The 12,983-nt window shown below is 41.3% G+C and overlaps 1 protein-coding gene across 2 annotated transcripts; it reads left to right on the top strand.

The window, feature by feature from the left end:
• The first annotated feature begins 1,307 nt into the window (after positions 1–1,307).
• On the top strand, positions 1,308–12,637 carry LRR1 (leucine rich repeat protein 1). Of its 2 annotated transcripts, XM_061182507.1 has the most exons (4): positions 1,308–1,560; positions 4,933–5,031; positions 6,905–7,626; positions 12,217–12,637. In XM_061182507.1, exons 1-4 carry the CDS (start codon positions 1,348–1,350, stop codon positions 12,455–12,457), a joined length of 1,275 nt encoding a protein of 424 aa, XP_061038490.1. In that variant the 5' UTR covers positions 1,308–1,347; the 3' UTR covers positions 12,458–12,637. The 2 variants fall into 2 exon arrangements, with proteins under 2 accessions (XP_061038490.1, XP_061038491.1); XM_061182508.1 differs by lacking the exon at positions 6,905–7,626 and having other exon boundaries at positions 12,217–12,442.
• Positions 12,638–12,983: the final 346 nt, after the last annotated feature.

Genomic DNA, 12,983 nt, shown 5'->3' on the forward strand with positions numbered 1-12,983 from the left:
ATGTTCCCAGCTCCCAACTTTTTCTATAGGTTCGGAGGTATATTTTAACATACTTGTTTACGCAGGTGTTTTACTATTTTCATCTATGTTATTACCCACTCAAAGAACAAAAAATTGGTAATTCCTATAAAGTCCAATTTCTTTGAAAATTCTAGGGTGTCGTTTTAGTTTAATCCTTTTTGTCTCTAGCCATAAGATTAACTGTTGGTAAATGCTGAGTAGTGCTTTCACGCTCTACAAGCAAGAATACTAAATAGGAAAAAAAAGTAATTTTTTATTACCTTATCACCACTTTTCATGAACCAACTTCGTTTTTCAGAAGATAATCAACGGATAACCCTCTAGGTTCAAACTGTTGTACACAGAGACGCTCATTCAAGAATAAATCATTATATTGTCACAGTTGAATTGAAAAGTATTTTTGGACGCCATTTCACACTTGTGAAAGTACATCTTAGACAAAATGAAATATTTAACACAAGTCTGGGACCAGCGAGAGGCGAGCACGCAAAATTTAAGTGGGCGAGACTACTACGACCCTAAGTGTGAGCGACTCCCTCGCCCCACCCAGGGCCTGGCCCTTCTCTAATAAATGGAATAAGGAGTCCGAAGGGTATGTATCTGGGGTCTGGACGGTCTTTCCAAGCCTTAGATGCAGTTAAGCCAGCCACTCCATCCAACCCACTAGCGGTTGCAAAGTGGGAATTTGTTCAACAGGAATTGCCAAGTCAAATATTGTCATATCAAGTTCCCTTCTGACGTGGCAGGTGTCGCCTCCGGAGCACCAAAAACAAAACAAAACACCAGCCCATCAGCGCCCGGAAATGTCGCGCCCCAACTGGCACTAGGCAACTCGCAAAAGGCCGAAGGTATCTAGGCAAAAAGGCTTCCCCGGTAACATAGGAGCTGATGCCTTTCCTTGGGAAACTCAAGGACCGCACGAGTACGTGCAGCGCATTAAGGGTCAACAGCGGAAACTAGGACTCGGCCCCAAGCTATAACAGCTGCGGCCGTCAGCGCGCGCTCCCGGGAAAGGACGTGGCGCCCCCGCCGATCGCCGGTTTCGGGAGACGCGCGCCGGGTCCTCAGGTGGTCGGTGTCCGCCCTCCGTGGGCCGCAGCCACAGTGCGGACTTGACCCTGCAAGGGAGAGGGGACGCCGTCCGTCCCCGCAGGACTCGTGGAGCCGCTGTACAAAGAAACCGGAGACATCGGCACCACGAGCAAGCAGGCAGATCCCCGGACAGCCGCGTACTCGAGGACCCCGGCGGCGGCGCGGCGCGGCGCGGCGGGAAGGGGGAAGTTTCAAAGCCGAGAGGTGGCTGCTGGTTGCTGGAGCTCCGACGAGATGAAGCTGCACTGCGAAGTGGAGGTGGTTAGTCGGCACTTGCCGGCCTTGGGGCTGAGGAACCGGGGCAAGGGCGTCCGGGCGGTGTTGAGCCTCTGTCAGCAGGCGCCCAGGACTCAGCCGCGGCCCCGAGCAGGGGGCGACCGGGGCGGCCAGCACCCCGCCTGCCTGTTCATTTCCACCCTGAAGGACAAGCTCGGGACCCGCTATGAGGTGCGTGAAGCAGGCAGGTCAGGGGTGGCAGCCGGGCGCTCTTGCCCTAAGCGCCCGACTGTTCCCGAGGCTGGACTCCGTCTTAGGGGTTCCTGAGCGCCCGGCCCCCGAACCCCATGACCACCCGGACCCCGGCGTCTCCCTGCGGACCCCGAGGAGGAAAGATTTTGAGAGTGCACGTCTTATTTTTCTTGCCCATTTCTGCGACTTTGTATTGACAGCCTTGCTGTTTAGTAGATAGCAGCCCCGCCCCTTTAAAGCCTTCGAAATTTCGGCCTGCCGGATTAAGCTATAAACGAAGCATCAGTCCAGTTTGGGAGAACTGTAAAATGACTACACTTTGGTTCAGTAGATTCTGTTTCTCCCACAGGCTTTTCGCTAGTTTTGTCTGTTTGTTGGTTTGTTTGTTTTAAGGCTTTGTGGGGTGTATCTAAGGTCATTAGGCCAGATTAGTGCAATAGTAAAGCAGTAATGCTTGGGTTGCATCTTGATAGCTTTATTAAAGTTATTGGTTACTGCATCTCTCTCTCTCTTTTTTTTTTTCTCCTCAAATGTTTGATTTTCTAAGTCTTGATTTGTTAGGTCCAAGACTTTTTCGTATCTACCTAGGAGTAGTAAATCCTCCAGAAGAAATTGGAAGTTGAAGTAGAATTTTTTGAAATAGAATTTTTAAAGCGCAAGTTTTGTAAAATCCTTTTACGTTGATTATCAAGCACGTTATTTTGTGAAAATGACTGGAATACCCTTGTGCCTACTATAATAAAATTGGGGCAATTCATCACCCACCATTGCATCTGACTCTTGACTGGATTTTATACAATTTCTGGGATTATTTCCCTTACAGTGTTGTACTCCGCAGTGAATACTCATAGTTGAGGAAAGGAGTTATTGCTGTTTCATTCAGAGCCACGTAAATGTTTGATGTGAGTAGTTGAAAGTCTAAATAATTCTCCCCTTTCCATGGAATCAATTCGTATAATTTTTCGAATTAAAAGGACTTTAGAAATCACCCAAATTTTAAAGGTTAGAAAACTGTTAGGTGACAAAAGCAAACTCATAACCAGAATTGGGTCTCCCTTTTTTCCCTGTTGTCTTCCCTAAAACCTATCTTTTCATGCCCAGCTTAGGTACTGCCTATTTTCAGAGTCTGTTGTGATCTCTCCTTTAAAACTTCTACTGCACTAATAGTCAGTAGCTGACCTAACCAAAATTTTATTGTAAACTGCTAGTTGAAGACTTATGGTGTGCAGGGTGCAGTGCTAGGTACTGTGGGAAATAAACCTGATTTAGTCACTGTTTTTCCAAGACTAGAAAGGGAGAAACAGAAACCACCACTTATAAAGGTGGGCTATGATAAGTGCTGTAATAAAGGTAGAAGCAGAGTAGTATAATATCAAAAATGAGATCAATTCTGATTAAAGGTCTTGAGAAAGTTTTGTAGAAGAGGTGGTGCCACAGGGACATAGTAGGTGTCAAGTAAACATTTATTGGTTGAATTAAAGTGGTTTTGTCCCGAGCCTTGAAGAGTAGGTATTAGTGCTCAGTATGGAAGTATCTTGGGGCTCTTTCTTACAACCCTCTAGTTTTCTGTCCTGACTTCAGCTGTCATCCATTTGACTGTGATTTCCAAATATGTTCTTTAGCTAGTCCTCTCCGTTAACTTCCAATTTGAGCCAGCTACCTAGTGGAAATCTTCACTTGGATGTGTAGCAGTATTTCAAACTCAAAATATCCCCAGATTAATTTTCCTTGCCACCCCTAACCCTGCTTTTCTGACAGTCTTCTGCAACCCTTTAAGTAGTATTCTGCCCCATCCAGGCACCTTAAAGCCTTTCCCTCCCCACATCCAATATGTTATTGAATTCTTTCAATTCTGCTTCCTAGGTAACTTTCATATTTTCATACCTCCTTCCATCCCAGCTGTAATCTAAATCACCATTGTCCCTTGCCTGGCTAGTTTCTGAAAGGATCTCCTTACTTCTACCGTTGTCTTTTTCCATCCCATCCTCCCCGTCCCAAAGTTCATTCTTACACTGTAGTTAAAGGAAACTTTTCCAAATGTAGACCTAATCATGTTCCTATCTTAAAGTCCGTTAGTGGGTATCACTGTTCTTAGGATAAAATCCAAAATTCTTAAGATGGTTTACAAAATCTTTCACCATCTCATCTCTGTTTGCCTCTCCAGGCTCACCTGCCTCTTTTCACTGGATGTTTCAGGCATACTGAACGTCTTTCAGCTCCTCACAGTTACCAAGCTCTCTTACCTCCAAGGCTTTGAACACATTGTTCCATCTTATTGGTATACTACCCCCTGTGTCTTCCCCCAGTATCTTCAGATGCCTAACATCTCTTAAACCTTCATTTCTTACCTTTAAGGTCACTTTCATACCCCTTTGCTAATAAGGTCTTACAGCAGCCTGTACTTCCCTTCTTTTAATATTTGTTTTGCTTGTAATTATTTGTTTAATAACTGTCTCTTATGAGATTGCCAACTTGATTAGTGTAATTACCATGCTGGTCTTATTTACCATTGTTGTCCCAAGCCCCCTGTCATAGTACCTGGTACATAGTGGCTTCTCAATAAATAGTTGTTGCATTGAAGTCTGAAGCAGAAGCAACATTAGTCATTAAAAATTTTTGAGCAGCTATTATGTGTCACTCACTTTTCTGGCTCCAGGGAAATAAAGGTGAACAAAGGAGACAAGATTCCTATTTTCACTGAGTTGATATCTTGTGGGAGGCATGCCCACCCCAGACTAATGGGCTGAAGTTAAGAAGGCAAGTAACTACTATTGGCAATGGGAGAAAAGAAGCATTCTCCTCAAACACAGGGGTTTCTGTTTTCGAAGAAGAAAGAGTTACCGGACAGGGAGAACAATTACGTCTTTTTTTTTTTTTTTTTTTTTTTGGCTGCATCGGGTCTTCGTTGCAGTGCGCAGGCTTCTGATTGCTGTGGCTTCTCTTGTTGCGGAGCACGGGCTCTAGGTGCGTGGGCTTCAGTAGTTGTGGCTCTCAGGCTCTAGAGCGCAGGCTCAGTAGTCGTGGTGCACGGGCTTAGTTGCTCCACGGCATGTGGGATCTTCCAGGACCAGGGCTCAAACCCATGTCCCCTGCATTGGCAGGCGGATTCTTAACCACTGCGCCACCAAGGAAGGCCCAGAACAATTATATCTTACCAGAAGCTAGATAAGGAGTGTAAACACCCCAAAAAACAACCAAACAAAAACCTGTAAATCTTAAAACCACAGAACACCCAGACTTAAGGACTAAAGGCCAAACCAAACCTGGCAAAGTGACTGGCACATTCTAGTTGTAATAAATATTGAATAACAGTACCTGGTTTTGTCCTTTTGTCCCATTGGTTTTAAGCAGCTAAAGGAGAACATTGAGCATTTCTTCACCAAATTTGTGGATGAGGGGAAAGCCACCGTTCGGTTAAAGGAGCCTCCCGTGGATATCTGTCTAAGTAAGGTATGGTATTAAAAACATTAATGCTTAGATTGGTTGACTGTAAAGAGAATAGAGGCTCTTTTAGGATCCTTATACCCACATAGCTGAACAGAGACAGTCACTTGCAGGTATGTTTGAAGAAGTGACGGCAGTTTCCCTGGCATGCATGTATGGCCTCTAAAAGGGCAGAGTCAGTCTCAGAAAAGTTGCCCAGGATGGGAAGGAAAACTGGGTTTGCTTCTGTGCCCAAGATGGAGCCTCAGGGTGTTCTTAGACAGAACTCTATAAGGCAGGTGGCACAGGTCTACATTTTGCCAGCTGAATCACAGGTGATGAATCTAAATTTGGTGTTAAAAAAAAAAGAATGAAATACAATTAGAAACACTTCAGGGGGTATTTTACTTACTATAATCACTTTTTAAAATACATAAACCATTAGAATAAAAAACTGTTTTCTTCTTTGCCTTATCTCACTTTTTCCTTTTCCCCCTTCCCGAGGGTAGGAGCAGTGATTTGTTCAACCTTGCTGTATCCTTAACCCCAAGCCACGTGCTTTGTAAACATTAAAAGTTTAATAACTGTTTAAGGTATTTGTATTGAATGGAGGTGTTTTGTCCTACCTCCTCCTGTTCTTGTGGTTTTTCATTTTCTCTTGATATTCGGCCTATCTTTCCACTAACTCCTTCTACCTAAAAACAAGCTGAGAGGTCTTACCAATTAAGAAAGTAGAATAGACAAATTTCTGGAAAATCAAGGCTAAATCTATTGGCTCCACTTTCTTGCTATCTCTTTTGACCTCTGCTTTCACTGGTTACTCACAAAACACTGCCTCAGAGATCAGTGATCTCCTTCCTATTTGCCAATCACATTGCCATTATTTCTTATCCTTTTTGAGCTCTGTAGAACTTGACACTGATGACCACTCTGGACCTACTTGCTGTACCTACTTCACCCAGGTCACCAGACTTTCCTCACTCCACTTCACTGTGTATACTGCTGCCAAAATAGCTCTTGTCATGTAATTCTCAACTCAGAATTCTTCAGTGATTTCCCACAGCCTGATCATTCTATCCTCCTTACCTTGGCATCAAGCTCATCTGTAATCTATCCCCGTACTATATTTCTCCTCTTTTACTGCTCTACAAAGCTCCTACATTCCAACCAAATAGGATCATATACTTAGTTTCCCAAACTTGCTGAAAGTTCACTAGTCCTTCACATATAAACTTTACGAAACTTCTAAAGTATCCTGCAAGTATTAGTTATTTTTATTGATGACTTAGTTCACTTACCACTTTATTAGTGATTTCTATGTCCAGCTGGAAGCAGTCTCTTGCTTTTGATGTTTTCTAGTACTTTTGGCATTGAGTGCTATTTGGCCTTGCTTTTGACAGGGCCATTGCTTTTCACAATTCCTAGTGTTTGTGAATAACCCCCCCTAGTGTTTTGCAGTGCACCGCACTACCTCATTCTATCTCAGAGGCACTGGAGATTTGGGTCAGTTCATCTTTTTTTTTTTTTGACTTTGGTTACTAAGGTTAAGTAACTTTTTTTTTTGGATTATAGTTGATGGGTCAGTTCATCTTAAACCCCAATCTTAAGTGGAATCTTTTCATGCTTTCCTGTTTTATTTTATACTCTTATGGTTCCCCCATGAACAGTTTTATTTAGCGTATGTCTCTCAATATAATTTTTTCAAAAACTTTTAAAGTTTTTTGTATCTGTATTGAAATTTAGTGAAAATAGAATACTAAAAAAATTTGTACAGCCATTTTCAATAAATGATTGCATGATTTGCATATATAACTTTACAGACTTTGTTTAGGATGGATTAGCATGGATGCATTATCTAAAATGGAATTTATAATTGTACAACTTATTTTTATGTATTCAGGCCAATTCCAGCAGTCTAAAGGGTTTCCTTTCAGCTGTGAGACTGGCTCACAGAGGCTGTGATATTGAGGCACCACTTTTAACCCTCACACCAGTGAAGACTTCAGAATTTGAAAAATTTAAAACTAGAATGGTTATCACATCCAAAAAGGACTATCCTCTAAGCAAGAACTTCCCCTATTCTCTGGAACATCTTCAGACTTCTTACTGTGGGCTTGTCCGGGTTGATATGCGTATGCTTTCCTTAAAAAACCTTAGAAAATTAGACTTGAGTCACAACCATATAAAAAAGCTTCCAGCTACAATTGGAGACCTCATCCACCTTCAAGAACTTAACCTGAATGATAATCACTTGGAGTCATTTAGTGTAGCCTTGTGTCAGTCTACACTCCAGAAGTCACTTCGGAGTTTGGATCTCAGCAAGAACAAAATTAAGGCACTCCCTGTACAATTTTGCCAGCTCCAAGAACTTACAGATTTAAAACTTGATGATAATGAATTGATTCAACTTCCTTTCAAGATGGGACATCTGACAAACCTGCGTTTTTTGTCAGCGGCTCGAAATAAGCTTCCGTTTTTGCCTAGTGAATTTAAAAATTTATCCCTTGAGTACTTGGATCTTTTTGGAAATATTTTTGAACAACCAAAAGTCCTTCCAGTTATAAAGCTGCAAATGCCATTAACTTTATTGGAATCTTCTGCGCGAACCGTACTATATAATAGGTAAGCCTTTGATAGCATCCTGGTATTCTCGTCATCCTCAGAGTAACAAAGTCTTTAACATAGCTTGTGATGCTATGCAAAATCTAACGCTTTGCTCCAGTGGCCGTCTTGCTGTTCCTTACCTCTGCTTAGAATGCTTTTCCTCCAGAAAGTCTCACAGCTTACTTTCTCACTTCAGTTCTCTGCGCAAGTGGCACCCCGGAAAGGTCTTTCCTGACTACCCTATCTAAAGTTTTATCCCCCACCCCCTTACATTGCTTGATTTTTTTTGTCATAGGATTTATTGCCTGGAATGATATATATTTTTTTAACATTTGTTCGTTTTCTGTCAGATATTCTCACTAGAATGTAAGATCCATGAGGGCATGGACTTTGCCTTATTCTCCACTCTTTCCCTTGGGTCTAAAATGTGATATCTATCCCCCATACCTGCAATATGTTAGGGAATGAATGAGTGAAGAATGAGTGAGTGAATGAGTGAATGAATCGATGAGTGACATTGTTTCTCAGAGTCTGGTTCCCTGACCAGCAGCATCAGCATCACCTAGGAATTTGTTAGAGGTGCAAGTTCTTGAGCTTCACCCCAGACCTGCTGAATCAGAAATTCTGAGGGTGGGGTCCAGCTATCTGTGTTTTAACAAGTCCTCCAGGTATCTCTGATACAGTCTAAAAGTTTGAGAACTCCAGTCTGGCATAGTGGTAAAGTGTGGTCTTTGGGGTCAGACTTAGGTGTGATTCCTGGCTTCACCCCTTAGTGTGGCTTTAGCAAGTTATTTAACCTCTTTGATTGAATCTCATCTGTGAAGCAGGAACAGTAATACCCACTTTACAGAGTTGTGAAGATAAATGACCTAATGTAATGGCAAAGCATTTGGCATATAGTAGGACTCAATAGCTCCTGGTTCTCTTCCCTTGTCTTTGAACACTAACTGCAGTTGGTCATGAGACACCAAACTCCAGTTATTCATTTTATTCAGGCTTCTTTCATATAGGATTGGAAGCTAAGATGTGAACCAAATTACTATTGAGTGCCTATAAAATGGTAGGAACACCATATTTCGAAGAAGAGATTCTTAACTTTTTTTTAGTGGGGAGAGACTCTTAAAAAAAGAAATGATAGAAGTTATGGGCCTAGAAAAATGCACACATGAATAAATACAGACTTTTGCATACAACTTTATAATGCTCATAGACCCCACTGAAACCCAAGCCAGTCTTTCCTCTTCACCATCCCTAGCTTAAGAGCTCTTATCCTAAAGCAGTGGTTCTCAAATTTTACTTCACATTTAGAATCACCTGAGGAGCTTCAAAAAATTCTGATGGTTAGTCCCCACCCCAGACTTATTAAATCAGAATGTTTGGGAGGGGACTTCCTTGGTGGCACAGTGGTTAAGAATCCGCCTGCCAATGCAGGGGACACGGGTTAGATCCCTGCTCCGGGAAGGTCCCACATGCCGTGGAGCAACTAAGCCCGTGAGCCACAACTACTGAGCCTGCACTCTAGAGCCCGGGAGCCACAACTACTGAGCCCGCGTGTTGCAGCTACCGAAGCCTGGGCGCCCTATAGCCTGTGCTCTGCAACAAGAGAAGCCCGCGCACCGCCACGAAGAGTAGCCCCCGCTCACCACAACTAGAGAAAGCCCGTGCGCAGCAATGAAGTCCCAACTCAGCCAAAAATAAATAAATAAAAAATAAATAAATTTGGAAAAAAAAAAAAAAAGAATGCAAGTAGGACCCAGTGTTTTTTAAATTCCCCAGGTATTCTAATGTGTGGCCAGCTAGGATTAAGGACCGCTGCTTGCTTCTCAAACTTTAAGTGCGTTCACATCACCTGGGAGTCTTGTTCAGCAGATTGTGCTGTAGAGGTCTGCGGCAGAGATCTGCTTTTTAAGCCTACGTTCCAGGCGAGGCTGCTAGTCCATGAACTACACTTTGAATGCAAAGGCTCTAAAAGTAACTGAGGGCTCATTATTGGTTTAAGGCAGTGATCCTCAGAAGTTGAGAGTGCATCACAATCATGCTTATTGTAACACAGTACTTACTAAAGCAGATTGCTGGTCCCCACCCTCAGAGATTCTTAGTACATTTGGAGTGGGGATGAAGAAACTGCATCTATAACAAGTTCAAAGGGAATGTTGATGCTGCTGGTCAGGGGACCACACTTTGAGAACCACTGGTTTAAGGCATTGACTCTTAACTAGGAGTTGAGAATTACCTATTAAATGACAATACATGTACGTACCTAGAACAGTGCCTTGTTCATAATAGGTCCCAATAAATACTTATTGGCTGTATAAATACAAGTAATTTGCTTCTCTGGCAATTAAAAATCAAATGTTGTTATCATTAGTTGTGGAGGAGTTCCTAAATAATATAGATGAGAAATATATATCTAGATTTTCTGGTAATATAGGTCCTAGATTCTACCTCAGACCAACTAGTTCAGAATCTCCAGAGATGGACCCTTATTGTATGTCATATATTTTTTTAAATCTCCAGAAGTGATACTGATGATTCAGGTTAAGACCACTGATTTGTGAGAAATCTAAATGGTGTCTTTTGGAAATGTACTGCTCCCGAGTTTCTTGTTCTATGCTTTCTCTGAGACTTCATATGAAAAAAATAATATATTGTACTTATTCAAATTTGAAAATTATGTCCAAATGAGAAATACTATAAATGGTTACTGATGATTTGAAAAATCATAACATATTGGCTAAGATGACTGATCTTTACTAAAGTATAATTTTGCATGTTTTCAGCTCCCTTGTTTTAAAAAGAATATAGATCCAAAGCCATGAGAACAGCATCTGTTATCTAGCTATTGATAAATTGTACTAACTGGGACTTCCCTGTAGCACAGTGGTTAAGAATCCGCCTGCCAATGCAGGGGACACGGGTTCAATCCCTAGTCCGGGAAGATCCCACGTGCTGCGGAGCAGCTAAGCCCGTGCGCCACAACTACTGAGCCTGCGCTCTAGAGCCCGCACACCGAGAAGCCACTGCAATGAGAAGCCCGCGGATCTCAACAGAGTAGCCCCCACTCATCTCAACTAGAGAAAGCCCTCGTGCAGCAACAAAGACCCAACGCAGCCAAAAATAAATAAAATAAATAAATTTATTAAAAAAAAATTGTCCTAACTACTGGTTATAAACAGAAAGTTATAGTCTATTAGAAAAATATGTGGTAACTTAAATTATGTTGGGTAGAAAGTACAGTTTTTAACTGTTTCCTGTTTCCTTAGACTATAACCAATAGCCTGGAATGTAAACATGTGGTTTTTTAAAAAATTGTTACTTACACAAGTAATAAATTCTTACATGTGAAAAAATTAAAAATTGCAAACAAGACCAATACCAAATCCCTTAGGAAAAGTAAGCCACTATTTTTGATTTGATGTGTATCTTTTCAGACTTTTCTAATAGGGTTTTAAACTCCAGTTTAAATTATAATAGTAGGTTTTATTTATTTGTTGAAAAGATCTGAACACCTATTATGTGCCAGACTAGGTACTAGAGAAACAACAAAGAAAACAGTGGGGGGGAGACGCGCAGTGATGGCGATATGGTTGTGTTTAGCGTGGAGTAGGGAGCTGGGCAGTGGGCAGGCAACCTCAAGAGACTGTCTCTTAGTGTCTTGTAGATGAAGGTTTTGAGTTTGACTTGATTTTTTTTTTTGACTTGATTGGATTTTAATTGTATTGGGCGCCATTGAAATTTTAAGCAAGAGGGTGAATGACTTAATTTAAGCAGGGTTAAATTGCTTACTTGGCTACACAGTATAACTAATGTCCCAAACAACATGTGTTTGAAATTTGTTTCACACAGTTTAAAATTCCCTTTTGAACACTTGATGCCTATGAGAATATATGGATTGATTGATTGATTTTTAAATTAATTTATTTATTTTTGGCTGCGTTGGGTCTTCATTGCGGTGCGCGGGCTTCTCATTGGGGTGGCTTCTCTTGTTGCGGAGCATGGGCTCTAGGTGCGCGGGCTTCAGTAGTTGTGGCTCGTGAGCTCTAGAGCACAGGCTCAGTAGTTGTGGCTCACGGGCTTAGTTGCTCCGCGGCATGTGGGATCTTCCCAGACCAGGGCTCGAACCATGTCCCCTGCACTGGCAGGTGGATTCTTAACCACGCCACCAGGGAAGCCCCTATATGGATTTATTTAAATAAATGTTTCTTCACAGATAGAACTGAGTAATTCTCTCGTTACCATTTATAAGAATTGTATGACAGAGCCATATGTTTAAATTGTTACACTGGTCATACAGTATAATTATATAAAGGACAGATGGCCCTTTCATTGTATTCAGTGGGTTATGCTATTAAGTGGCAGTGCTAAAAGATACTTTATGGAGTGGTATAGATCCTCTTAGGTTTACAAAATATGTCATATGCTGTTATTTAGTATATTTTCCCCATTCGTACCAGTTAGGAAAATAAAACAATGTACTGAGTTAATTAATAGAGTAATTTTATTTTTCCATGGTTATAATTTCAGTGTCCAGTAATTCATGTCCTAATACGTGAAGTTTTGAATCTAGTAACACATTAAAAAATATTAAAAAATTTTTTTTTCCAATAGGATTCCATATGGCTCTCATATCATTCCTTTCCATCTTTGCCAAGATTTGGATACTGCAAAAACCTGTGTTTGTGGAAGATTCTGTCTAAGCTGTTTTATTCAAGGAACTACTACCATGAACCTACACTCTGTTGCTCACACTGTGGTCTTAGTAGATAATATGGGTGGTACTGAAGCACCTGTTGTCTCTTACTTCTGTTCTCTAGCCTGTTATGTAAATTCCTGTGATATGTTAAAGTAATAAGTGATACCACAAAAAGAAATTCCATTTAGTTACAGGCCAATTTGGGACTCACTTATTGTTTAAATGTCAAATTGGAGAAAGGGAAGCTTTTCGTGGGTTTTGTATACTTGCTTGAGGGGAAGAATGTGTGTTAGTGTAACATTTTCAATCATTTGACTGCAATATCTTAATTTCATTAAAACCTAATTTTATTGTGGTGTTAACTTTTATCAGTTTATTGCACTTGTGTTATTTCAGCCTAGTGTTTCCAGAATGGGTTGTGGGGTTATTTTTTAATGTTAAACAGATATTGATCCCAACCACTCTGGTCATATAACTTTCTTATCAATTTTCGTCTTGCATTTCAGTTAAAGAAGTTGAATTCCTGGGACTTCCCTGGTGTTCCAGTGGCTAAGGCTCTGTGCTCCCAGTGCAGGGGGCCCAGGTTCAATCCCGGGTCAGGGAACTAGATCCCATATGCCACAACTAAGACCCAACGCAGCCAAATAAATATTAAAAAAAAAAAAAAAGAAATTGAGTTTCT

The sequence above is a fragment of the Eubalaena glacialis genome, chromosome 2 (genome assembly GCF_028564815.1).
Source record: "Eubalaena glacialis isolate mEubGla1 chromosome 2, mEubGla1.1.hap2.+ XY, whole genome shotgun sequence".
In the NCBI taxonomy this organism is placed as follows: Eukaryota; Metazoa; Chordata; class Mammalia; order Artiodactyla; family Balaenidae; genus Eubalaena; species Eubalaena glacialis.

Coding starts and splice junctions, on each gene's coding strand:
- LRR1 (XM_061182507.1), top strand. CDS start 1,348: ATGAAGCTGCACTGCGAAGTGGAGGTGGTTAGTCGGCACTTGCCGGCC. Junction 1,561..4,932: donor AGCTCGGGACCCGCTATGAG/GTGCGTGAAGCA, acceptor GGTTTTAAGCAG/CTAAAGGAGAACATTGAGCA. Junction 5,032..6,904: donor TGGATATCTGTCTAAGTAAG/GTATGGTATTAA, acceptor TTATGTATTCAG/GCCAATTCCAGCAGTCTAAA.